At 48.5% G+C, this 27345-nt stretch overlaps 1 protein-coding gene, 1 long non-coding RNA gene and 1 pseudogene across 4 annotated transcripts in view; all 3 read left to right on the top strand.

Annotated features, from left to right (window-relative positions):
- LOC144110759 (inactive selenide, water dikinase-like protein) overlaps positions 1 to 9924 on the top strand; it is a 42321-nt pseudogene extending 32397 nt beyond the window's left edge. Inside the window, exons 9-10 of the transcript XR_013309919.1 lie at positions 7791 to 8003; positions 9208 to 9924. The product of XR_013309919.1 is annotated as an inactive selenide, water dikinase-like protein (transcript). The remainder of the gene's footprint in view (positions 1 to 7790; positions 8004 to 9207) is intronic.
- Positions 1 to 27345, top strand: part of LOC144131161 (uncharacterized) — a 279476-nt gene that overhangs the window by 170136 nt on the left and 81995 nt on the right. The gene's annotated exons all lie outside the window — the stretch shown is intronic.
- The window catches only part of LOC144110734 (cytoskeleton-associated protein 5-like), an 80462-nt gene continuing 64880 nt past the window's right edge, over positions 11764 to 27345 (top strand). The window contains exons 1-4 of one of the 2 annotated variants that reach the window (XM_077643808.1): positions 11764 to 11985; positions 20578 to 20651; positions 21014 to 22429; positions 24450 to 24731. In XM_077643808.1, the coding sequence (XP_077499934.1) occupies positions 20595 to 20651; positions 21014 to 22429; positions 24450 to 24731 (1755 nt within the window). In that variant the 5' untranslated portion in view covers positions 11764 to 11985; positions 20578 to 20594. The remainder of the gene's footprint in view (positions 11986 to 20577; positions 20652 to 21013; positions 22430 to 24449; positions 24732 to 27345) is intronic. The other variant, XM_077643814.1, reaches the window with a different exon arrangement.

Below are 27345 nucleotides of genomic sequence, written 5' to 3'. Positions count from 1 at the left end.
CTGCGGCGTGGCGACGCAAAGCGCGAGGTTGACGGCGATGGTGAGCGCGAAAAGCGGTTCGGCGTGTACTCTTCTCGACGCAGGTACTCGTCGATTTCGTGCGGATGTTGTCCGAAGCGTGGTCGTGGGGCGTTAACGGCAAATCCTCGAAGACCGATACGTCGGTACGGGCAGTGACGAAGAATATGGCCAGCCTCACCGCAATGGAAGCACAACGGCCGGTTGTCGGAAGTCCTCCAGGCGTCGCATTTCCTGGGGCTTGAGCGTCGGTCATAGGCTGGGTGGGCGGGGGCTGGGAGGCGGCGTTGTGGAACGATTGGCTCATCTCGGGGAGGACGTGGGGGTTGTCGCTGGGGCTGAGCAGTACTTACTGCAGCGGCGTAGGTCATGGCCTGGGGTTCTGTGGCCGTCGGGGTGCCAAGTGCCTGTTGCACTTCTTCCCGTACCACATCCATCAGAGTCGCTGCTTGCAGCTGTGGGGAAGATGCCAGTAATCGGCGTAGCTCCTCTCGGACGATTTCGCGGATAACTTCCCGCAAGCTGTCGCTGGTGGTGGCCGGCGTGTCCGAACGGATTGCACAGGCAGAGGAAGGGCGATTGTACTGCCGAGCTCGAACGTCGAGGGTATTCTCAATCGTGCAGGCTTCTTGCATAAACTCCTCGACTGTTTTTGGCGGCTGGCGGACGAGGCTTGCAAAGAGTTGTTCTTTTACGCCACGCATTAAAAACTGAACTTTCTTTTCCTCGGTCATCCCGGGATCGGCGCGGTGAAATAGGCGCTTCAGCTCCTCGACGTAACTGCAGACGGGCTCATTCGGAAGCTGGATCCTGGACTCGAGGAGTCGTTCGGCTCTTTCTTTCCTCATGACGCTGGTGAATACCTTCAATAGTTCTCTCTTGAATAGCTCCCATGTCGTAAGGGACGACTCGTAGTTTTCGTACCACGTGCGTGCGGAGCCATCCAGTGAGAAAAAAACGTGTCCAATCTTTGCCGCATCATCCCACTTGTTGAATGACGCCACGCGCTCAAATTGGTCCAACCATTCTTCAGGGTCTTCGCCTAGGGATCCATTGAAAGTTGGCGGCACCCGCGGCTGCTGCAGTATGATCGGTGTCGACATCTTTGGCGAGGTTGCAGTGCTGGTAGCAGCGTCTTTTCGCTGTCTGGTGCAGTCCGGCAGTTTCCCGAACTCAGGCTCCTCTCCCTGGAGACGTCGGCTGGCTCGCTGAGCTGCTGGTTCGTCCTCGGGTGTGAAGCGCTCAGGGCTGGGTTCACGACTTGAAGGGGGCGTCCGGAACATGGAAGTTACCCCGCACCTCCACCAGATGTCACGTAGTGGTGACGGCAGTCAAAGCAGCGATGAAGACGGACGAAAGGGTCTTCTAAAAGAACTGTTTATTGGGCTGACTTGCACCCAAAATGGACTGAATCACTCGGCGGCGGCGAAGCGACAAGCGTGCTCGGCGGTCGTCGAACAGAATGCCCGCCGCTGTCGGCCGTGCTCAATTTAAAGCTGATAGCGAACATTCGAGATAAAGGGCGCAAAGTTACTAGAACATTCCGGAACAACGTAGAATCAGCTTTGCCTGGCTGCGATCAATCGAGATAAATCTAGTCGCGTCTTGCGTCGCAAACAAAGCGATAAGGTGGTGTCGCGGCAGATTTGAAAAACGAACAAACACTGCAAATATTGGCGGCGTTATTGTATAGCATTGAAAACGAAAAGTAGAGGACATTAGTGCAAACAAATAAAAAGAAGCTCCAAGAATTTGATAACGCACTTAAGGAGATGTTGCTGCACTTGGTAAATTCTGCAAAATATGCGAGAGCAAAGGACATCATGACATGTAAATGTACCGAGAAATTGGGGGATTCATTTGGTGAAAAAGTAGGGATGGGCAAGGAGGGAGAAGGATTAAAAAGGCAGAAGTAAGGAAGGGAAGATGGAAAAAGGTGAACGCAAGAAGAGTGATGCTGTCACAGCTAGACAAGAGGTGCTTGAAAAGGAAAGTCGTCTTGTTGAAATATTGGTTAGGGGACTGAGGCTTTCCCCCACCACCAGTTGTTTGTTTTCTGTTGTGAAGCAACCCATCTTTGTGGCTGTCTCTTTACTACCACAGCCTTTCACTCCAGTGTGATGCCAACGAATAAAGAAAAGGAAAAAGAAAATCATTAAAGTCATGTCTTTGGATAGTACAGTCAAACCCACTTATAACAATACCGCTTTTAACAATATATCGGACATAGCAATGGACAGCCGCGGCACCGTCACCTTTGCAATGTGTTCTATGGTAAAATAAACCGTTTATAACAATGCTATCATACTAGATTGTCGGTTAAAACTATTAAATGTAGCTATTTGGAGCCAACCCTCAAAGAAAAAAAACTCGCAAATGCAGCTACCACGCCAGCCAAACTACGCTTACGGCGCAAAAAACGCGTGCGCGTATGCGGAGCCGCCTGCACAGCGGCTGCGAAAAGGTCACGTGACGATGCATACGAGGCGAGGTGCATGGGGTGAGCTGGAGAAGCTTGTATGACTCGGAGGAGGAGAAAAGACGGGCACTTTTCTCTGGGCAGAGGTGGAGAGGGTAGGGAGGCGCTTCCTTTTGTTGCTTTTGTATCCGCGCGGGGAGCACTCCATTCTCAGGGTGCGCCGCCCGTTGAAAATGCGTCACGGCATTTCAGCGTGGGCTGCCCCATCTTTCCCACTTTCTTTGGCTCCTGCTTCATGAGCTGCACATGTTCCGAGGGAAGTGTACAGTGTCAAAGCACGTGCGTTGCCAGCGTGGTTTTTATCATCTGCCATCACCGGCCTCGGTCCTGCTGGTTCTGCAAGCCCATCGGATTCCTCCCCAGAGTTCAACAATGGACGATTCTCCTTCAGGAAGCGCGGCCAGCGTGGCTCTACCGGATTAACTGCCGCAGAAGAGAAAGCGAGCGGTGATATCTTTGGAAACGAAGCGGAACATTTTGAGGGAGCACCGAGGTGGTGAAAAAGTGTGCAACTTAGTACGCAAGTTGTGGGGACCTGCCCTGCAGCCCCGTTTTTTCTTTCCCGCGAGGCACCGTGCAGCAGCAGTCTCACCCCGAGGATGAACGCATTCCCTTGTCGTTTACATTAAGTGGCAAGAGAGGGCGCCAGCATCGCTGTGCAAGAGACTGCCAAAGCCCGCGCGCGGGAGAGGAGGCATGGGGCTCTGCGGCTGGGATCATCGGCACGAGCGGACGTGTCGCTCGTGGCTCTGCTCTTCCCCGGCGGGGCGAAGAAGCGGTGGGGAAACTGGCTCCCGTACTCGTCCCGCCCAGGGGGTGCAGAGGATCCCTTGCCCTAGCGCAGGCGAACATTCGCTCAGAACCTTGTTGGCGAGTCGGACAACTTCGATTCATTTGCGTACCTTGTTGCTAGCTGGCGTTATTGTTGCTGTAGCAATAAATGCCTGTTTGTGTCAGCCAGTGTGTCGTTCCTTTGTTCCCCCAGAGCAAGGCCCGCCGTGGTCGGCGAGCGCTCGGTAGCGTACGCGATCACGGGGTGGGGTCCGGGCTGCTTTGAACCGTGTCAGCCGTGATTAAGTGGGGAGAACGTATTTATCTCCCCAAGTCAACCCCACATCTGGCAGCCCAATGTGGGGCCCGCTCTTGGAACATTGGACGACAGTCGGTTCGAGGAACGCTCTTTGTCCGGATTGACAAGTGCTAGGCCTAGAGTGAATTTTGATCGCTAGGACCTGCGGCATGCTTTCTTGAGTGTGAGGTGTATTGCGCTGCAGCATGTTTGAACTTTTCGACATGCTCAGCACACTTTTTTCCCTGGAGTTTCTTTGTGAGAATCACTTGGTCCGCATCGAGGGAGCGCGAGGCCTAGCGTCTGCGGAGTTGCCGAGCCTGAAGCGAGTGAGTACGGAAGCCGCGTGGGTAGTCCGAGTTTCTGTATATATTTTCTCTACTTCTTTTTCGACTCTGGGAGTCACGGCTCCGGGAGCCGGTTGGCCCGAGGCCACGGGTGCCGCTACGAACTCGCTGGTATTGCAGCTCGGCACCGGGCGCTTCGACACCGTCCGATACGGTGGGTGCCGACTGCTCAGAAGCTGCTTTGTGCAGTGAGCGGGGTAGGACCACCCCACAAAGCTGACGTCTCCTCGCGGCTTCGCGCACGTAACCATTTCGGGTCGTTGTTCTGTTCACGGTCGTTGTCGGAGTGGTAGTTAGGCATGAGGCTTTTCGGAGCTGCCGGCACCACGTCAGAAGAGACACGACCACCGGACCATGTTGTTGAGAGGGGGCGCACTTTGCTGCCCGCCCGTTTTTTTTTTGTAACCTCGCACGAACTGAGCAGTCTCGTTCAACTCAAGAAAGGGATTTTTTCACTCGAGCTTTGCGTTTGCACAGCCACCGACACGTTTTGCTAGCGAGTTAGGCATTGTGCAACGAGGCCCTTGCGGATGCTGTTTCCCCTCCCGTTACCTACGTTAAAGGCACGCCGAGAGCGTTTCGGCAATTTTGCAGATCTGTTGGAGCCACCCAGGCTTTCTGTCTGGTTCACAACGTCTCGCTGCCACCTGCTGCGACAGAGCGGCCGGTATCCTGTTCGCTGCATCCATCTGGGGCAGCTGTAGCGAGACTAGTCAGCAGCCACCTCCAGCTGCTGCTGCCCTGGCAACTACTGCAGAATCCTGGCCTGCAGTTTTCCCACCGGCCTTCTATTCACGGGCCTTCGGACACGGTAGTCCGCGGGCCATGCGAGTCGTCCCTGCGGAGACCTTCACGCCACCTTCGGAACACCGCGGAAGACTGCGTGGACGGTGTCGGTGTGACCTCCGCTGCAAGACGTGCCTCAAGGACATGAAGACCAGAAGACTCCTCCATGGCATGTACTTTCAGGCGCGTGGGTCTATTTAAGGGTGGGGGGATTTGGGGACCTGCCCTGCAGCCCCCTCTGTTTGCTTTCCCGCGAGGCACCGTGCAGCAGCAGTCTCACCTCGATGAACGCATTCCCTTGTCAGTTACATTAACTGGCAAGAGAGGGCGCCAGCATCGCTGTGCGGGAGACTGCCAAAGCCCGCGCGCGGAAAATGGGGCATGGGGCTCTGCTTCTCGGATCGTCGGCACGAGCGGACGTGTCGCTCGCGGCTCCGCTCTTCGCCGGCGGGGCGAGGAAGCAACGGGGAGACCCGCTCCCGTATATCGTCCCGTCCGGCCTTCGGAGTATATCTCCCTTGCCCTAGCGCGGGCGAACATTCGCTCGGAACCTTGCTGGTGAGTCGGACGACCTCGATTCATTAGTGTACCTTGTTGCTAGCTGGCGTTATTGTTGCCGTAGCAATAAATGCCTGTTTGTGTCAGCCAGTGTGTCGTTCCTTTGTTCCCTCAGAGCAAGGCCCGCCGTGGTCGGCGAGCGCTCGGTAGCGTACGCGATCACAGGGTGGGGTCTGGGCGACTTTGAACAGTGCCAGCCGCGATTAAGCGGGGAGAAAGTATTTATTTCCCCATGTCAACCCCACAAAGTACGGCCTGTCACAGCCGCCGGTTTCAACCATTATCCGCAACGCGCTCAAGATGACTAAAAACGAATGCCATACTAGTGCTGGCTGTGCTATAGAGGACGGCCGGAAGAGGATTTGGCATGGTGCCTACAAAGACGTGGAGGAGGCACTGTATCAGTGGTTCTTTAACACACATGCTATGAACTTGCCAATTAGTGGCCCGATTTTAGCGGAGAAGGCGAAGCACTTTGCGTATCTCCTTCAAAACGCCGATTTTCAGCCTGGTGGTGGCTGGATTCAGCGCTTCAAGGAAAGGCACAGAATCGTCTACAAGGCAGTCGTGGGCGAGGCAGGGTCGTTCGATGTCGACGCTAGACGAAAGTGGTGTGGTTGGAAGAGACACTGCCGTACATCCGCGAAGCATATGCAGACCGGGACTTGTACAATGGTGACGAAGCCTGGCTATTTTTCCAAATGCTTCCGTCGAAGACGCATGCACTCAAAGGCGATCCCTGTAAGGGCGGCAAGCAGAGCAAATTCGACCGTTTTCCTGTGTACGAATATGGACGGCAGCGACAAGTGCCCCACCTTCGTAATTGGAAAATCTAGGAATCCCCGCTGTTTCCGTGGTGCTACGAGGATTCCAGTTCGTTACCGTCATGATAAGAAAGCGTGGATGACACGTGAACTTTTCCGCAAGTGGCTGTGTGAGTTCGATCAGCGGGTGCAGCTTGAAGGCAGGAACGTGGCGTTGGTCCTTGATAACTGTACTGCACACCAGACTGCCCAGAAGCTGTCGCATGTGAAAATTTTCTTCCTGCTGCCGAACACGACTGCAGGCTTGCAGCCCATGGACGCAGGCATGATTGCGTGCTTCAAGGCATTGTATCACCTGCGTGTGTTGAGCAGGCTTGCTCTTAACCTGGACATTGCTGTGCGTGAATGCCGACCCGCTCCAGACTTTAAGATTTCGCTCCTGATGGCTGTTCAATTCATTTTTGGGGCATGGGCAGAAGTGAGCACCTCCACCGTCATGAATTGCTTCCGAAAAGTGGGCTTCGCCGGGGATATCAGTGACGTGGAGTGTCGCGAAGCTCCTGCCGATGGAGCGATTACAGAACTTTGGTCTACGGTGCGCGGTGATGACGGCGACGTGGAAGGGCTTGAAGAATTCTTGCACGCCGACGATGCAGTCACCACAAATGAAGAATTGACTGACGAGGAGATCGTTGCAGCAGTCACCGGCGCAGAAGACGATGACAGCAGTGATAACGAAGATGAACCGGAGCCTGTACAAGTTGTCTCTCATCAGGAGGCCTCAAGAATGATCGAGTCCCTGCGGGACTTCATTTTTGTAAAAAACCTTTCATTTGGACATGTCCAACATTTGGATGCTCTCCAGAACGATGTCAGCAAGATTGCCGCGAAGCAGTCAAAACTTCCCGATTACGGGTTTGTTTCAGCAAAGAAGTGAGAATTGCAAGCTATTTTGCCCTATTTGAATGCTTTCAAGTTTTCATGTTTTCTTTGTTTAGTTTTGGGCACTAAGGGATTTTTCAAAGTGAGAGGCAGCTGCAGCAACCTTCTCGTATTTTTTACAATGCCCCTTTCGGTGCCACCAAAACGATGCCTCGGCAGAGCTTGCATGTCACTTGCCGTCCGTGACCCCTCTTTGCAGTTGTTATGGTTTTTTTCGTGCAATCCATTTATAACAAGTACCGGTTATAACAATGGAATTTTCGTGGCACTTGAACATTGTTATAAGTGGACTCGACTGTACAAACAAGGATACAGGTTAGATTAGAATGGAAGACACTAGCCTTGAGAACGTGGTGGGGCTTGGAAGTACTGTATTTTGTCCATCTGGCTTTTGCTTCCTTGTTTATTGCATGAAAATATCTTTGCTGGTTAGCAGCCCATGGGAAGGGGGACAGTGATAACCTGGCGACCAACATTAAAGACTGCAGTAATTTATTTACTACCACCTCACAGGGTATGCTGGTAGTATCTGTGCAGTCTCACATTTTGCAAGTGCAAGTATGTGTTCCACTTACTAGTACTTCACTGTCTGCATGCAAGAAGGCTACTACAAAATTGCAGACTTTTGACGAGGAAAACTTTTCATTTTGATCGAAGCAGGTCTTTATCAGACCAGCTACATTTTTTCCTTTTTTATCATGAAATGAGGCATTTCATGACCATTCATCAGTTGTGTATTTTGTGACCAAGAAGATATTGACTTTCACTTCACTTCTGCTTGTGCAGAAACTGTGTTAAAACAATTTTTTTTGCCTTTGTTGTTCCAGGAGCTCGGCTGATGCACAAGCATGGCTGCCACGGTGCCACAGACGTGACAGGCTTCGGCCTCCTCGGCCACGCCCAGAACTTGGTGCAGGTGCAGCAGCGCTCAGAGGGGTTTGTGATCCACACGCTGCCCATCATAGCCAAGGTTCCTGCCCTGCTGGCCGCCACGGGCACCTCCTTCAAACTAATGCACGGGCATTCGGCCAAGACCTCTGGTGAGCCACTGACTGACAACCAGTGAAATTTTTTTTCTCTGTTGTAGAATTCCTTTCTCATGTCTGACAGTTTTTTGAAAATAGATGCCACACAACTTTTCAAACTTCCACCGTCAAGAAGTGCTAAAATGTATGAAGAATTTAGAGTTACATGAATGTGATGGTGTTCCTGTCTGAGATCCCCTGTTGTTCCTTGAAAGATACGTTGTCGCCTGATTTTGGGTGAAATTCTTTTGTGATTTTTTTATGTAATTCAGATGTTCTACTCTCAGTAGTACTAGGACAACAGAAAACAAAATTGACAGGACGATCATGAAACCTGATGCGAGAACACTGTAATAGCAGTTGGATTTTCGCTCAGTGATTACTTTGATGCTCTTGCTTTAATGAATGCTTTTACTTAAAGTCGAGTGCAACAGAATTTTGTAGAGGTTGTCTAGGTTCGCAGCCCCCTAGCTAGTGGGGCATGGTGGGGCTGTGGCCGATGGGGATGCTTCCGGGGGCAGTTGACTTTCCCACTGTGTCTTTGAATTTGATTTTACTGTTGCTTTTTTTGCTCTGCTGCTGCATGGGCTTCTCGTATGTGGAGGCAGTCAGGTTGGTGATGGATGCATGGTTCTTGTGGAGGGTGGAGGGGGGTCTTTGGCACTTCTCGAGGCTTCACATAGAGAAAATTTCTTGTCTTCACACAGATAACGCTGCCCTTAGTACTATTGTAGCAAAAAATTTTTTTTTACTTGGCAATGCAAACTTCCTGGAAATGCCAATAAACTGCAGCAGTGACATGGCATGTGTCCTTTCCACAGGCTCTTTGATAAATCCGAGCATAGTGACGGATTCATCGTGCGACTCAGTATCTTGGATCACCCACCGGTCACCCAAGATGCAATGAACGTGTTAAAACATCATTTTGGGTGTTTTCTCAAATTCTCTTGCCAATATATTAGCATATGAAATTTATTTATTTTATTTATTTATTTATTTCAATACCTTCAAGGCCCCTGGGGGCATTAGAGAAGGAGAGGAGTACATGAAAAATATATAATCATAACACAGGAATTGCAGCAATTTCGCGGCAATACAGGAGTTGCGGTAAAACAGCAGCAATTTCATTTCAAGTTTATTTCATAGGTTGCAGTGAGAGTTTACACTGTTAAAATTTATGGCGTTAGTGAGCTACAAGTTTCCATTTTCCCTTTCTCAGGTGGACTGCTGATGTGCCTTCCAAAGGAGAATGCCGAAGCATCTTGCAAAGAAATTGAGCAGCAGGAGGGATACCCAGTGTGGATCATAGAGGATGTCGTTGAAGGGGAGTGGGTAGCAAGGCTGACAGACTCTCCACGCGTGCTCGAAGTGCCTTCAGCCGATAAGGAGTCCGAGCGGTGGTAACAGGCTTGGGAATAGGGGACGGGGAAAGAATTGGTTATGAGGAAGGTTTCCAGCCTTGCAATGAGTTTTGAAAGAGTGAGCTGTGAAGCTTTTACTGATGGGGTACCTTATGGCTGTCATATGCAACTACGAATGCCACATACACGAGTGGCGACAGCTTTGCTCTTATGCTGCGTGCCACTGACATGAACATGAGCTAAATGGGCTCCAAACAAACATTTTGTGTTTTGTTAGTGATATTTTATGCACTTTATGAGCATACCGATATTTTTCTTAGTCATGTAACATAGTCTTCTACATAAGTTCGTTATGTAAAATATTTTCCCCTTATATCATAAAGTGGTGTTGATGGCTTGTTCAGTTAAGAGACTGGCTGTTCCCTGAAGAGACTTTTATGAATCTGCGCTGTCTAAATATTACGGGGGTGTGGAGGGATGGTTTGTCTCCCGTGGGCATCTCGCACAGCCTGTCATTGCTTAAGCCTGTTCAGCCATTCGCCTTGCATTGGGAATAAAAATATTTTGCAAAAGTTCTGGCTCTTGTCTGCGCTGAGAGTGTGCGTGGGCACACTGAAGCTTTATCCATCAGTATCATAAAGAGCAGACATTACTTAGCACCATTAGGGACAGGTTGCTTCATCCAATTCTTTTATGTGAAACGACTTTTGAATTGAATTGTTGTGAAGACCTAATTTGCACGTTTTGTCATGAATCATATAAACAGCACATTGCAAGAAATTTCTCCCGTGAATAATGTGGTTAAAAGGAGCACTAAGGAGCTTGTCAGTTATCCTTTCCAAAATTTATTCCTCAGGACTTACCTGATTTTGTGAAATATTAAGCTTGAGAAAAATGACTTGTTTACAGTATCTCATTTCGGAACATGAACATTGTGCTCGGTCCAGTGTCTACTTTGGGCACTGCACATGTCAACAGTGCATATAGCGCTCCCACACATTCCTGCGTGGTGGACATAAATGTTAAGCGATGCAGCATGCTGTAACAAGACAGATGCAAACCAACCTGCACATGATGCTGCCATCAGTGAGAGTAACAACGGGAACTTTGCTTGCAAGTGTATTAAACACTGTTGAAGGTTCCCATATCTGATCATGGGTTTTGGTTGCTGTAGCATTTGTAATTGTTTTTAGCGCCGTCTTGTTGCCACTGCACGCCCCAAGTGATTGTGACGAAGCTAGCGTGAGGCGCCGGCTACGTGCAAGGAGTGGTCGCGTGATCATGGGTGAAGTCCATGACTCTAACAGCTAGCGCTTCAAAACGTTTTCGACGCGCCGTGGCCTTCCTTCCATTTGCCCCGTGGCATGCTCCAGCATTGTGCTCCCGAGACTCTTCGATGCCTGCTGCTTGTACTTTGAGGCAGGTGTCACAGTGCACGTCTATCAGGAAACCTCTTTCTTCCTTTCTTCTTTCACTCCCTCCTTTATCCCTTCCCTTAAGGCGTGGTTCGGGTGTCTGCAAATATGTGAGACAGATACTGCATGATTTCTTTTCCCCAAAAACGAATTTTCAATTTCATTTTCATAGTGGTTACGGGTGTAAGCTCTAGGATGGGGGAGGAACAGAAATTTTTGTTTTTTTGAAAGGATTGGGTAGCATCTTGGTGAACACCTCAACCCTGCCATGGGGAAAGGCAGAAAGTAAAGAGCGAAAGAAGGAAGAGAGAGAGGTGCCGTACCATAGGCTTCCTGATAATTCAGACCTGGCGGGGTACTTTAATGTGCACTATGAATTGGCACTTGTAATATGGGACATGAACGTTTCAGTGCAGTGGGGCCATGCAGGGGCTCAAGCACCTGTGTGCCCTAAATTTTTTGTAGCGGGAGCTACACTAGGCTACCAGTCGAGCATTTCGTGGTACACGTGAGGCAGTTCTGTGCATGCGCCAATACCATGTTACATGGGAGAGGAAAGTTGTGCACATGCGCCGTTACCATGGCAACTGGGGAGGAGGAGTGGGTGGCTTCGTCGCCTCTCTCCCTCCTTTATTCCTTCTCTTATGGCGCGGTTCAGGACAATGTACCATCGGTAAGGACCGTATCTCTTGCTAAGTGTAACAAGATTTTCTTTTCTACAAATTATTACATTTTGACTTAATAATTGTTTTTAATCCCGCTCATTATTATTATTATAATTATATCTATATATTTGTAAATCACAACTTGTCCTTTCTCTGTTCATGAGGTAGAATCCTCCGGCGTTGCGTTCCCGCGTGCTTTTCATTTTTAATAACTGAGTACAGGCGAACAGCCACCCGATTCTTGGCCGATCCCCCAGTGTGGGTATGTGCCATCCTTCGATAGGCTAACAACAATGACATAGACTATGACATCATAATCATCATCATCATTTTCATACAATCGTAGAACGGCTGCTGCAAAGAACGCTCGCACGTTGTGTCACGGCAGCTGGCGGATTGCGGCTGCTAGGCCTATCGCTTGTTCTCTGCATGGTCCTGTGCTCAAACCTTCCTGGCTGCGCTAAGGCCCTGTCACGACCGGCGCCGGGGGCCAGCCTTGTGTTATTTTGCTCCTACAGAAGCTTGAGTTCAACGAAGGATCTTTGTTTTGCCGAAGGTGAGTAATTTTTGCTCCGCGACAGCGGCGCCCTTTATCGCGAATGCCTATTTAGTCTTGCGTGGAAGACTGCTCGCGCCAGCTGCAATGACCGCACAGTTTTCTTTAAAATATGCCACCAAAGCACGTGAGGCCAGTAGGACTTCGAGATGCATTGCAGCGTCCCGACAGCGTTCGTCATCTGTTATACACGCAGCACGTTTGTGGCTCCCGTTTCCCACTTACGTGCAGCGTTCCGAGCATGACGCTCTGCCTCGGCTGCATCTATGACCCTTCCACAACGAGTCTTATGTGCCACTTCGCCTGTGGTAGCCCTATCATAACTGCTGCGGTTGGTACTGCACAGGAACGCAGAACGCTGCGTCGTCCAGTCACAGCAGGTTATCTTGGGACGCGTTTGTACCCGCTGCGGTGGCTCAGTGGTTAGGGCGCTCGGCTACTGATCCGGAGTTCCCGTGTTCGAACCCGACCGCGGCGGCTGCGTTTTTTATGGAGGAAAAACGCTAAGGTGCCCGTGTGCTGTGCGATTTCAGTGCACGTTAAAGATCCCCAGGTGGTCGAAATTATTCCGGAGCCCTCCACTACGGCACCTCTTTCACTCTCTCCTTTATCCCTTCCCTCGGTTCAGGTGTCCGCCGATATATGAGACAGATACTGCGCCATTTCCTTTCCCCAAAATACCAATTATTATTATGGGACGCATTTGTCGTTGTTTATAGCGCTTTTTGTGACATCTTTCGTTGCCCCGAGTGATTAGGACCAAGCTAGCGTGAGTCGCCGGCTATGGGCAAGGAGTGGTCGCGTGATCGTCGGTTAGGTCCATGACTCTTCGCTTTAAAAGCTAGAGCTTTAAAAGGTACTGGAAGCGGGGCGGCCTCCCGTCCGTTTACCCTGCGGTGTGCTCTAGCAACGTGCTCCCGAACGAGCTGTCCACGAGATTTTCTTCGATTCTGCTGCCTGTACTTTGATGCTGGTGCAGCTGCGCACGTGATATCAAAACCCATCTGCTGCTGTGGCTTATTGGTTATGAAGAAAACTATTAAACCTTACGCCCCTAATCCGGGGCAGGGATATAGTGCACTGACACCGCCTTAGCATTCGCCTCCATCGAAACGCTTAGGCGCCCGTGAGCTTTGCGTTGTCAGTGCACGTTGAAGATCCCCAGGTGACCGAAATTATATCGCAGCCCTCCACTATTGCACCTCTTTCTTCCTTTGTTCTTTCACTCTCTCCTTTATCTCTTCCCTTAGGGCGCAGTTCAGGTGTCCACCGGTATGTAAGACGTATACTGCGCCATTTCCTTTCCCCAAAACCAATTTCCATTTCCATATTGGTTGCGCTGCTGAGCTCTAGGACGCGGGATGGAAAGAAAGAAAAAATTTGGGGGGGGGGGGAAGGAAAGGTACGTTAAATCTATGACATCTCGGTGAACACCTCAACCATGCCATGGGGAAAGGGGAAGGAGGGAGTGAAAGAATAAAAAGAGAGGTGCCGTAGCAGAGGGCTCCTGATAATTCAGACCTCGCGGGGTACTTTAACGTGCACTATAAATTGCCACTTGTGATACTGACATTGGCAAAACGTATATATGGAGAACAACCTATGCTTGCAGTGCTCAGAACATGTGTCAGTCAGGAATCGGGCGCAGTTCAGGTGTCCACCGGTATGTGAGACGTATACTGCGCCATTTCCTTTCCCCAAAACCAATTTCCATTTCCATATTGGTTGCGCTGCTGAGCTCTAGGACGCGGGATGGAAAGAAAGAAAAAATTTGGGGGGGGAAGGAAAGGTACGTTAAATCTATGACATCTCGGTGAACACCTCAACCATGCCATGGGGAAAGGGGAAAGGAGGGAGTGAAAGAATAAAAAGAGAGGTGCCGTAGCAGAGGGCTCCTGATAATTCAGACCTCGCGGGGTACTTTAACGTGCACTATAAATTGCCACTTGTGATACTGACATTGGCAAAACGTATATATGGAGAACAACCTATGCTTGCAGTGCTCAGAACATGTGTCAGTCAGGAATCGATAAAGGAGTGAGTGAAGCAAGGAACGGAGAAAGAGGTGGCGTAGTGGAGGGCTCCGCTAGCAAGCTCGGCACGCCGTGACATGCCTATTTATCTTTCTTCATTCACTTTCACATTCCTGCCTACGCACACCCCTGCGGCTCCATACTGCGTCTTTCCTTTCCTCCTTGTTCTCCTCGCAATGCCAGCTAGGGCTGCTGCTAAGTCCTGCACGACGATACGAGAAAGTTGCTGCGCACTTTCCTCAAAAGGCGCAGCCGCGCGTACGTGCGCGCATTTGAATGCCGCGTTAACGAGGTGCGTGGTAGTCCGCGACGGATGTTGCGAAAGGTGTGTGCCGTGAGACGCTCGTAGATTCGCCATGCCGGCAGAAGTGAATATTCTTCATTCAAACGGGAAAGTCGGAAGCTTCGTGATATCGAGCTGAACAAGAATAAACCGTTAGCGGTGGTGTTGAAGATGGCTGTGCAGCGAGATCGCCGAGGCGAGTGGCGAAGACGGAACTACTTCGACCGAGACGCCGGCGCCGTTGGTCGACCGCGCGGCCATATCTATCGGAAGAAAGAGTGTCAACAGAATTCGTATGGGGGGGTGGGGGCAGTCTGTTTCCGCTGAAATCCGTAAGCATAGCTCTACAATTTTTTTAGTGGAATGATGTACATTGGCATGGCCCACCCTGCCAGGTGGCAGTTATTGGTTGATCGCGGGAGGTTGGTCAGCCAATGAACGCTGCGGCCTATTGCTGCAGTGCCCCGTGTCTGCCACAACGTTGTCAGCGCTAATGATTGCAGTCCACATCTCTATCTCTCTAACCACCACAGCGTACATCAAAGCGCGATTGAGGTGTCCACTGACCCAGAGAGCCAGCTATGCGCCTTTCCTTTCCTCAAAATCGATGTAGACTTCGATGTCGGTGGCAATGCTAATGAACAGCTTTGTATATCCTGGATTAGCTGAGCAAATCCTCAGCTAAATTTTTTGCGCCGCAAAGGGTGGGAACAAATGCTAATCTGAGCCTTCATATCCTTGCCCTTTTGAAACTATAGCAATCGAAGCAGCGCCACGCAGGAGAGGTAGTCGAACCGCAAGGCTTGTTAGAATTTAGCGGCGCCCTGCGGTTCGTTGCTCGGGCTCATGCGAATGCAGATGAAAGTGGGAAAATGGTCTCTGGCTATGATTTTGGCGCTCACGGACTATGCGCTACGTAGCTGTTGTTCCGAACCACTCCATTGCGATGAAGAGCCGTAATCAACTAAGTCATTGCGATTCTCAACGCACTCGTCCTTCATCGGAAGGACGGTGCTGGCCCATAATAGACCAAGGCCCCTTGACGTATTTATGGCCTACAAGCTTGTCATCCATCCGAAGCTCTCCGCTGCGGTGTCGCGCCGTTGTCGACCCTGGGCACCCATTGGCGAGTGGGGCTGCTCGTGTTTTCAATTCGTTCCTAGCATACCGATGCGATGCCGGGGTGTTATTAGTTGGATTGGTGCCCCATGTGTTCGTTATTCACCCGAAGCACTCCGCTAAGGTGCCGGCCTGTAATCGGCCTAGACCACCTAAGCATGTGGCCCCGCGTGTTCGTCATCCATCCGAAGCGTTCCGCTACGGTGCCTTGCTTAGGCCACCGAGGCATAGCAGTGCCCCACGTGGCAGTCGTTCATCCGAAGCACAACGCTCCGATGCCGTTTCGCAGTCTACGTAGGCCTTAGACCTTGGTAGTTCACCTCCCTGATCGGTGGAGACTACTTGGAGGAAAAGAAGCCTCTTCCGACGCGCCGATTTCCCAACTTTCTGATGCAAGAATCCCGATACCCTCTGGTTTTTGCAGCAGTCATATAGGGCGTTTTGCGAGATGTTCGTTGCAGCCTGGCGCCCAAATCAACGGCCGCCAACATCCATCCCGAACCGCGAGAAGAATTTTCAAACGGCACATCGCAGCGAAGTGTTGCCATGAATCAGCCTCGATGCAACCTCGCGGCAGCTAAGCGAAATGCAGGTGTGTTCTTTTACTGAACACGACTGAGGTGTGCGCGCGCCGACTTGCATGTTAAGCGGTTAATTGTTGCAACAACGTGCATCATGCCCTGCACGCACGTGTTTACTTTGTTAGTTAACCGGCTACGAGTACTAATATAACTTTTTTTAGTGCAAAGGAAAGACGCCGGTGACGGGTCCGTCGAGGGAACGCTGGTCGAGAGATGCAAGGTGCCGATTCCTCGTGCTGACAGAACTGCGTTGTGTGCGAGGCTCATTTCGACGAGAGATTCATCGTCCGTAGCTTCAAGCATGTCATCAGCGGCGAGTCTGCGGAAATCCCTCGTGATGTGATCGCCCTACACTGACAGGCGACGCGATTCCCACGATATTTCCAAATCTGCCTGCTTACCTCTCAAAAAAGCTGCCTCCAAAAAGAAAGACGGTGTCGTCCAATGGAGGTGCGACTTCCAAGCGGAGAAAGATTGACCCCATTCACGAGGAACCGCAGAGTTGGAACTGTAGCGGCGGCTACAATATCTTCGAGGGTATGATCAATGCAAGACGACCTTCCAAGTAAATACTGGGCGAAACACATAATCCCAAACGATACGGACGTTGTGGCGTTCTCAGTGTGTGCTTCAAGTGGTGGAACTCTGTGCTTTGAAAAGTTACTTTTGTGTTCAAGTAATGCCTCAACCTTTCATTGCATGGCATACGTATGTATGGGGTGTTGTAAAAACAGTGGATGCCGACAGCATTAGTGATGTTAAGGACGTCCTGTTCGAAATGGATGCCATGATTCCTTGCGAGGGGTTTGAAATGGAAACTGGAATGCAAAGTGGGCAAATAAAAACAAAGCACAGACTGCATGGAGGGAAACTGCACAGCCTCACGTGTTTTGGGACAGTGCCAAATAGAAGCCGATGCTTGCAGTGCAAGTACCTTCGTAAGCTGTTGGTAAATCAGGCATACTATAAGCGTACAAGAGCGAGACAGGCAAGAGTTAACCTCACACAGCAGCTAACGCGAAAAAATGCGCAGCTGCAATGGCAAAAGCACAGCATTGCAAAGTGAGTGAGACCATAGAAAACATGAAACAGGACAACGAAGCTATAGGCAGCTCTAGTTTTGAAAAGAAGTTGCAAAGCCTGCCAAAAAAGCAGCAAGTGCAGGTACGTGAATGGTTTGAAGCATCGAAAAGGAGAAAAACAAATGGAATGATATTTCAGCAAGAGTGGATCCTTGACTGCATTGTGATGGATATGAAAAGCCCGCCTCTTTACGAGCACATTCGTACGCTCAAGATCATGGTTGTACCGAGCCCTTCGTGCCTGCATACTTATGTCCGTAAATATAAAAGTGGTTTTGGCTTTAATGATGAAGTGCTCAAGGCTGTTGCAGAGAAAACACGCACTATTGATCCGCATCACTGACACGGCGGCATACTCATGAATGAAATGAAACTGTCTGAAAACTTGACTCTAGACAGCAAAGGGCAAGTTCACGGTTTCGTTGACCTCAGCAAGTACAGCTCACTAGAGCAAGAAGGTGGTCAATGTGACCATGGCCCTGTAATTTTGTTTCAGCCATTCACAGGCAAATGGAAACAAATTCTCGGTGTGTTTGGTGCGCGAAGCAATGTAAAGGCAGATGTTCTGGCCAAAATCATTGTTGACGCTATGATTTGTGCTGAGAAATTGGGGCTCTTCGTGGATTTTGTAACATGTGATGGGGCTGTGTGGAACCGCAGCATGTGGAAAATTTTCGGCATAAGTGGGAAGCTCGAAAAGACAGTGTTGATAGTAAAGCACCCAGTGGATCCAAGCCGGTATTTGCATTTTTTGTGAGACTTCCCCCACCTGGTGAAATGTGTGCGTAACGCTGTAACCTCCAAAGGGCTCTTAACACCAGATGGTCGAGTTGGCAACGAATATGTAAAGGAGGCCTGCAAATGCGACATTTCAGTGACACTCAGGGCAATGCCGCACGTCACCATGGCTGTCTGCCAGCCTAATGGCTTCGAAAAAATGCGGGTCAACTTGGCGTTCACCTTCTTCAGTGATGAAGTTTTAAGGGGCCTGTATCTCTAAACCACTAAGTGGAACACCCCTGTGGCACTGGCTGTACCAAGGCTTCTCCTGCATTTGTTTTTATGATGAGAGACCTCATCGATGCCATGACATCGAGGTACTCAAAGCGAGGTTTAAGACCAGACAGTAAAGAAGTAGCAAGCATCAAATGCTTTCTGGAGTATTTAGCGACTTGGCAAAATGTGCCTAAGCAGGGTGGGTTGCTGAGTGAATCAACAGCCGAAGGACTCCGTGTTACTCTTATCAACACACCCTCCATCCTGCTGTATGTCACGAAAATCCTGGGGTTTAAGTAATTGATGACTTCTCGTTTGTGCCAAGATGAGCTTGAAAACTTCTTCGGGATACTGAAGCAAATGTCTGGCTCTAACGATCGCTCTACACCGACATAATTTTTGATATCTCTGAATTGCCTCAGTTTGTCCAGCTTAGCACAGTCACCCTCCAGTGGCAACATTCCTTCAGCACTCCTGAGCAGCCTGCTAAGTCCAGGCACTCACACTAATCCCATCAAACTACAGAATAAGCTGGATGAGCTCCTAGGTGTGGGACGCCTCAACAAAGTTCATGAAGTGATTGTGGCATGTGAAGTACTCCCTGACCACGTTGAAATCGTTGGACGCTAAATTTACTCCGGGATAACATATTACGTCAGTGGCTATGTGGCCCGGAAGATGTTGAAAAAGACGAAGTGCAACGAATGTAGCAGGCTGTTACTTCATCCAGAGGACTCGAGCTTGCTTCCGGCAGAGTCTCGCCTCACGCGTTACATAGATAGAGGTGGCCTCCTGTACCCGTCTGAGTCCCTAGCTAGCAGACCTGGTCAAAGCTATGAAGGATACATTTACCTATTGCTTCAGTTTCAACAAGTTGAAAACTGATAGCATCATGGACCTCATCTCTTGCCTGTCTCTGAAGAGGTTAAATATCAACCGGTTGGCTGTGAGGAGCACAAAGTGGAAGTGACGAATCAAATCATTCGCTTCTTCACACTGACAAGGATGCATTTTCTTGTTGCTGGAGAAAATGCTTGCAACCAAAAAAAGAGAGAAAATATGAAGTTTTTGAAGTTGAGACGTACTTAACACAGCCAACAAGGTTTTCTTTTTCATGTTATTGTACATTACCCTCATTGTGTCATCTGTTGTGACTTTTTAGTAATGTTTTATTCACATTGTTACAAAGGTCCCATTAGTAAATTTGATGTCACAATCTGGCTGTGTTTGACACAGGTAGAAATCAATTTTTGTTAACTTCTTTATGACTGCATCTGTGTTTGCCAATCAAATCTCAATGCCATATGTGTATGCCTATTTTAGCATTGTATATTGACTTCATTTTACTTGCCTTGTTTACTTTTTTATTTCAGTTTTTGTATAACTTGCAGTTCTCCCCTACATTGTTGCATATTTTCTGTTCGTTTTCTTTTGATGGTGTTTTTGACGTTCAACTGTAAGAGTGTCAAAATAAATGTCTTGCTTTTTAAGGCTTGTACGAAATAGACCTTGCTTTTTGATGTGCATGTCATCAAAATAAAGCATTCAAGTATGGTTGCTGATGCTTCTGCCTGAATTGAGATGTCATGGAGAGCACTGCGGAATCAAAGTGAAAACTGCAAGTACGTTGTTTTGGTGACAAGCTGATGGCAAGTCATTTGATTCGCCATCTTCCAGCGCTTTGGGGTGCCAGCGGCGCATGCAGCTAATATACAGAGAAGCAAGTTCAAACATAGTTTTCAGTGCCAATACACGCTTTGCTGCAAGCCCTCAGAAAAGTGTGTCAACTAGCCTTTGTTGTAATCCACACGGTATCGTGAAATAACTGCAACGGAAAGCAACTGCTACGTGTGTGCAGCGCCGCTGCATCTGGATGAATTCTCGCTCTCTCTCCGGCGTGCCAATGCTGACACCTCTCCCTTCTAGCCACCATACGCGCGTCGTGATTGTGAGCTTACGTGTAGTTTGGCTAGGCAGCGCTGACAAGCAGCTCTTCCTTGTGCGACATGCTCCGTTAGCTTCTGTCCGCACCTGTACATCATTTTTTGGATGTATTTGTGCTTAGAGCTGAAGTATAGTTAATCTTATACTGGAGGCCGCCGCAGTGGCTCAATGGTCACCGTGTACCGTGTTACCGTGTAAGAGGCCGTGTAATGTGCGATGTCAGTGCACGTTAAAGAACCGCAGGGGGTCAAAATTTCCGGAGACCTTCACTACGGCGTCCCTCATAGCCTGCGTGACTTTGGGACATTAAACCCCCATAAACCAAACCAATCTTATAGTGGGGTAGGAAAGTCTAATAATGTTACAAAAGGTTGGATGTTTGTTGGATGATTTGTGTACAGTCACTTAATCTATTAATAGCAGATTTCCTTCTCTCTTGCAGTCTACAGCAGTTCTCTTCAGTGGCTCATGTAGCATTTGTTTTCAGTTAGTATGTTTTTGTTTCCTCAAGTTCATGCTGTAGGATCTTATTTGCTCTCGTGTTCAAATTTCAGGCTTCTGACAAAAGAACATGGCTGATGACACTGAGTACTTGAAGTTACCTGCAGAAGATCGTTGCCAACACAAGGTGATACCGCTGCTCTTGTCTATGGTGTTTGCTGAATTTTGTACAGGTCCAACCTGTGGTTCATTCATACATATTAGTTTCACTTTACAACCTGTGCTTCGTAACACTTCATGTAAGCTAGTTGTGCTTCAGCTCCGTGAAGACTGCTGTCTTCGATGTGCAACATTTTGACTGGCGCATTCTGCAGTGGTAGATCTGCCACAAAACATGTTTTGATTTTGGCTGCCTTCATTATAGCATAGAAAAAAATGAGTCGTGAAGAAAACGGAGATTGATGCTTTTCCTGGATATCTTGGTGTCGTTGATAGTTTGTGGTGCTCTTCTTCAGTGCTCATTCCCCTTTCACTGTCTCTTTTTCTCAGTTGTGGAAAGCTCGTCTGAGTGGATACGAAGATGCGGCAAAATTATTTGGCTCCATCACAGATCCTAAAAGTCCGGAGTTCCAGAAGTTTGTGCCATTCATCAAGAACTTTGTCATCGACAGCAATGCTGTATCGCAGGAGAAGGGCCTGGCAGCCGTCCTGTCGTTTGTCCAAAATGCCCACCTGGCCAATCGTGTCTGTGGCGATGTTCTCGTGGGGCTAGTGTCTAAGTGCATCGCTGCTCCAAAACAAAAGACACGTGAGCTGGCACAGGAGATCATCTTCATGTATGTGGAAATCGAAAAGCAAGAGGCGGTCGTGGAGGAGCTCGTCAAAGGCCTGGACAACAAGAACCCAAAGACAGTGTCCGGATGCGTGGCCACATTAAGGGAGTGTCTGCGTCTCTTTGGAGCTCGCGTCATCTCTGTGAAGCCTCTATTCAAGGCTCTTCCCAAGTTGCTCGAGGATAGAGACAAGACTGTGCGGGATGAATGCAAGCTGTTGACCATTGAGCTATACCGCTGGATTGGCGATGCACTGAAGCCCTTGCTGCAGTCGCTGAAGCCAGTTCAAGTGACGGAGCTTGAGGCAGAGTTTGCCAAAGTGGAGAAAGGAACCGCGACCCCCGAGCGCTACATCAGGTCCGAGCAGATGAGAAGGGCGCAGGCGGCTGAAGCTGACACAGACGTAGTGGATGGCGGTGAAGAGGGTGAGGAATGTGGCGGTGACACTGCAGCGCCTGTGGATGCGTACGAATTGTTGGAAGCTGTCGACATCCTTTCCAAGCTTCCTAAGAACTTCTACGAACAGTGCGAAGCCAAAAAGTGGCAGGAACGAAAGGAGGCACTCGAGAAACTGCTCGAGCTCACGAGCAATCCCAAGCTAGAAGCTGGCGATTATGCTGATCTCGTCAAAGTGCTGAAGAGGATAGTGGCCAAGGACAGCAACGTGATCGTCGTGGCGCTGGCTGCCAAGTGCCTGGCTGGGCTTGCTGCTGGCTTGAGGCAGAAGTTTCATCCTTATGCCAATTCATGCATCTCAGTGTACATAGAGAAGTTCAAGGAAAAGAAGCAGAATGTGGTCACTGCATTGAGAGAAGCCCTGGACAACACTTTTCAGGCAACAGATTTGGAAGCCATCTTGGAGGATGTCACGGCAGCACTCGACAACAAAAACCCGCAGATCAAGGGGGAGACTACTCTGTTTCTGGCACGCGTCTTTTCCAAGTTGACTCCGGCTATGCTGAACAAAAAACTCCTGAAGGCACTAGTGACATCGCTGCTGAAGACGCTGAATGACTCTGACCCAGCAGTGAGGGAAGGCTCGAGCGTGTCCTTGGGGACCGCGATGAAAGTGGTCGGGGAGCGGGTGATCATGCCTTTTCTTGGTGACCTGGACAATCTCAAGATGGAAAAGGTAGGCTGTCGTTATGTTGGTGGCTCAGAGTAGAGCACTGCACTGGCCCTGGCCTTCCTGAAAGCATGGGCCTGGTGTGTCCTGGCCCGAATGCTGGGCAGCACAAATTTCTTTCCAACCTGGGTTGAGTGTGGCCACTTCAAAGCGGTAATACGGGCTTCTAACATCCTAAAAGCTCAGACTAAAAACCACATGATATAATGTCGAGCAGTGTTTATGTATGTAGTTTAATTTCATATCTTAATTTCTTACGTCACAGTTTTAACTTCGAATATAACTTTTTTGTAATTTTAAATGAGCACTTGTTAACTTTTCCTGTTGAATTTACTTTTAAATCTAGGCACAAATGACAGCAGCTTTTCTGGCGTTTCCAGTAATAATTTTGGAGCAGTGCTGTATCCTTTGATGTAGCACACCAGGTATTTACATGGATAGAAATAGTCTTCTCTGACTGCAACAAGAACCCGTTATTGGTGTTGTAGCATCCTCCATGGAGAACTACAGGCATCTGTGCTCTTCATCTCTAATCTGACAGAATGGTGAGAGGTAGATGCTTGCAGGAGGAAATGCCTTTTGTCAGCTGACCGGTTTATCTCGGTCGGTGCGGGCTGGGTTTGTGTAAGACGAGAAAGCAGTCCTGTGCGGGGCTATAGCTCACAGTTTCCTGGCATTGCCAGGTTAGACATGCAAAACTTGCCAAAATGGTTGCAGTAACCTTTTTATTGTGCCATTCAGTGGAAGCACCATGGCAAGTCTGTTTATTTCTTTTGGATACCATCGGGGCCAATGGCATTAGTGAGGGTAGTGGTTACTAGTCAAAAATAATGTGCAGCGATATGTGAAGGAGAAAAATGACTCCTAGCTGTACAATGTTAGCCTGGCATCCCAGAGTAGTTGGTCAGCTTCGAATGTGGCAGTGGGAGAAGGAATTGAGTCTGCGCATTTGATATTCATGGTAAGAGCAGCGAAAAGAGTGTTAATTTTATGCTGCGGATATATCTTACGAGCATCAGCTAAGCACAGTGAAGTGTATTTGAGGGGCAAGAGAAGTTTTCAAAGATAAGGGTGATGAAATATCTTGTGCAAGATCGAAAGACGAGTCACTATGCAGTGAGATGCTAATGGTGCCAAGTTAAGGGGGTCAATGCATGCTGCTCAAGTGAAATTTTTAAATTTTTTCACCTAGAGCAATAAAATTTGGCATGCTGATTGAAATGCTCCTGAATGGCTAAATACAAAATTTCACTTAAATATCTTAAGTAGATTTGACATTACAAATTTTTATATGCTTCATTGCTATACCAAATTTGCAGAAAGCTTGGCATGACAACAAAAGGTAGGAATCTGCAGTCACATTTAAGTTTTACCCAGAGGAATGGTTGATGCAGTGACATTCTCTAAATTTTTATCAGATGGAGTTTTTTCTACACAGAATGTTATATCCAAGCTCGCGTAATGCTTTCATTATCGTCATGTGTCAGAATAAAAATGGGAGCAAGTAATTCAGTAATATAGGAACATCGCTGCATTAGAAATTTATTTGCAACAAACCGCATGAAAATCCATGAAGCCATTGTCGTGCTATGCTTTCTACAAGCAGGGCAGTCCGGTCAAAAAACATTTTGAGAAAACTGGCATTTACAGAGAGATTTCAGCAAGTTTTGTGCTGTCTACGATAACAAAAACGTTTGTTTAACTTACTTCTGGGCTGTTTTTTGGGGGGAAACGTTTTCGGGCTATAATTCCAAATACCTGATAGATATGAGACCTGGTGTTTTCTAAAATTAGCTTTTTTTTTCTTCGACATATTCATGATTTGAAAGCTGTGTCATCACCCCCCTCCCTCTTAAGGTTTGATTCCACTGCAGTTCTGACACTTCTATTATAGTTACAAATAATAAAACAATCTGATTTTTTTTCAACTGTCTCTATTGAATAAATTAGGCTTCTTTGACTGTTATCTAATCGGAGTGTTCCACCGGTTGAAACCTGCACCTGCTTTGTTGTCATGAATTTGCAGGTGAAAGAGTGCTGTGAAAAGGCGGAAGTGGTTGCTGCACCCCAGAAGGCCACACGAAAGCCTGCAGCAGCTGCGGCGGCAGCCTCTCCAGCCAAGGGCAGTGCGCAGCCAAAATCAGAGGCACAGGCCCCCTGTCAGAAAAAGCCGGCAGCTGCTGCTGCCAATCCTAGTGTTGGTGTCGGAGTGGTGAAACCGGCAGCAGCAGCACCTGCGAAAGCCACACAAAAGGCTAGGGCAACGGGGCCTGTGAAAGCGCAGTCAAGCAGCAGTGCGACTTCCAAGGCTTGTACACTTATTACTTATTACACATTGTTGAGGCTCGGCTGAAAAGGCTGTTATTGTTTGTTTGTTTTCCCCCAACACAGGGGGCATCGGACTAGTGTGTTATGGCAGAGGTGCATTGAGTGAGATATCTGAGCTATGGATAAATGCAAATGCAGGAGCTTGTAAGTGCAGTGAGGACGCCCAGTTTAATATACAGCCTTCATCAGAAGTAAAGAGCCAAAGGTATGCGCCAGCGGGGCTCCTGTAGCATGTGTAGAAGTCCCTAACTTTCGGAAACCTTCAAGAGATTTATAATGCAGCATGGCCCAGAAACAAAACCCCATGTGCTCTGTGCTATTGCAAGGGGGCACCAAGTCACTGCTCCGCTAGGTGTACCGACATTTCTCAATAGTTGGCACATTGTCTGGAGCAACACTTGCTTGCCCAGCCATGTGCCTTGTGCGCTACTCGGTGGAAAGTAAGCAGAAGTCGCACTCCCTTGGCATTGTTACTACCTACACTGCTCAGTGACATGCAGTACCGTAAATTGAATAGGTAAAGCAATGTGGTTGCCAAGTTGCCACTTCCCGATTTGGGATGGCTTCGAATGGAAACTGTTCTGCGGCCTAGAGTAGAGTGTTTGTTAAATTGGCAGATTTTTTGGCAGAGTTGTGGCACAAAAGGATTAAAGTCAGCTCCTGAAGTTACCAGCTATACTTTGCTCCTGCAGGTACAAGGTGCTACTAATATAGAAATTGGCAAACCGGCTACTCCATTTTATACTTGTGCTAAATTCTGCACCAGTATGCATTGGAAGCAAACATGGACTGAAATTGGGCCATGCTTTTCAACATGGCGCAGTGACTAGTACGGCTGATTCCAGGAATTCTAGCAAAACTGTCATGTCATGCAAATCATGAAGATCATGTCTGCCATGCACACTCATTTCACTGACTATACCCATGAGGATTCGCGCCAATGTCCAGTGTTTGAATGTCTCCTTGTTAGTATCTTCTCTTGCTGTTTCTGTGTATCGCCAAAGTACAAATTAGATAAGCTGCTGTAGCTAAATTAGATAAGTGCTAGTGATCATTCCCCCAGAAGCATGCTAATTTCATTCTGGGTCCAAGCAGTACACTTGCGGGAACCCTAGCAGCCACATAGTCTTGCTTGCTGTGAGCAGCAGATTATGCTTATGAGCATTCTGTCTCATGCTTTGAAAGGCGTACTGTGTGCATTATTTCACCTCTGGCCAAAGCACAATTTTTCGGCATTCTAGGAGAAGTAAGCAATCATTACTGAAGCTACAGAACACAGGAACATGCACTGAAAACCAGTTTGAGATGCGTTAAGGTGTTGCGAAACCCCTAGCAAATCACCAGCCCCAATAGCATGTGCATGGACAAGACACGAGTAATAAGGCTGTGAACAGCTTGTTGCTCTGCTCACAAGTGGTGCTGTCATCTCTAAAGTACAGAAATTACCCACAAGTTCTGGCCAGGTTTTAATTCTTAGTTTCGTAATGCCCAAGGTTAAAATAATGCAGCACAGCTCGCTTGGTGACATGAGCCTAATGTGAAATGAAATTTGGGGATGTATATCTACGTCACATTGCTGTTAATATTGGTAGGTTCAGCGTGGTTGGTCTGCTGACTTCAGTTCAGAATATCTTCTATGCCTCATCCATAATTGATACGTGGTGGAAGTAATGTTTCCATTGCCAGGAGCAGTACTACAAGCCTATCGCAGTGTCAAAATTTGATGCCCCTAAAATCATCTGTTCACGTAAACCTTATGTTCGAATTTGAGTTCAAATTAACGACAGTTTACTGTACAAGCCTTCTGATATCATCAATGCTGATGAAGAGGGCTTATGTTGCAAATTGCTGCCATCAAGGATGTTGCACGTGAGAGGACATGGGTGCCATGATAGAAAAAAATACTGTTGTGATAGACATGGACGTTTCATACAAGCGTCCTCTTTGATTGTTCATTTTTGTGGGGTTCAACTGTGCTTGCAGTCAGGAGTAGGTACTGTGGTCAGCCACCCCTCCCTCTCTTTTCTGGAAAAGCAGCGCTGAACAGACGAGGACAGAGACGAGGCGACAAGGACGGGCGCTGATTTTCTTTTGAACACACGAGGAAAAAGAGCCCTTTGTACTAGAAATGAACTTGGTTAATGCGGCGAGTTGGGCGTGTTGGTACATAGTTTTCTGGAAAAGCAGCGCTGAACAGACGAGGACAGAGACGAGGCGACAAGGACGGGCGCTGATTCTTTTGAACACACGAGGAAAAAGAGCCCTTTGTACTAGAAATGAACTTGGTTAATGCGGCGAGTTGGGCGTGTTGGTACATAGTTTTCTGGAAAAGCAGCGCTGAACAGACGAGGACAGAGACGAGGCGACAAGTACATGTACCAACACGCCCAACTCGCCGCATCCCCCCCCTCTCTCCCTGTTTTTTTTTTAAATGCTTTGAACTCCCATTATCTGTAAATTCAGGTGGACATATCCCAGAAACTGCACTGAACCTGTGGCATTGAAATTAAACCAGAGGCCGAACATAAAATGGAACTTATCTGATTCATTGCAAAACTTCCTGTCCAAACGATATCCTGTGGAAAAAAATATCA

Source organism: Amblyomma americanum, chromosome 1 (assembly GCF_052857255.1).
Source record: "Amblyomma americanum isolate KBUSLIRL-KWMA chromosome 1, ASM5285725v1, whole genome shotgun sequence".
Lineage (NCBI taxonomy): Eukaryota > Metazoa > Arthropoda > Arachnida > Ixodida > Ixodidae > Amblyomma > Amblyomma americanum.
The sequence above is the reverse complement of the archived record's forward strand: the minus strand, read 5'-3'. Positions and strand labels throughout refer to the sequence as shown.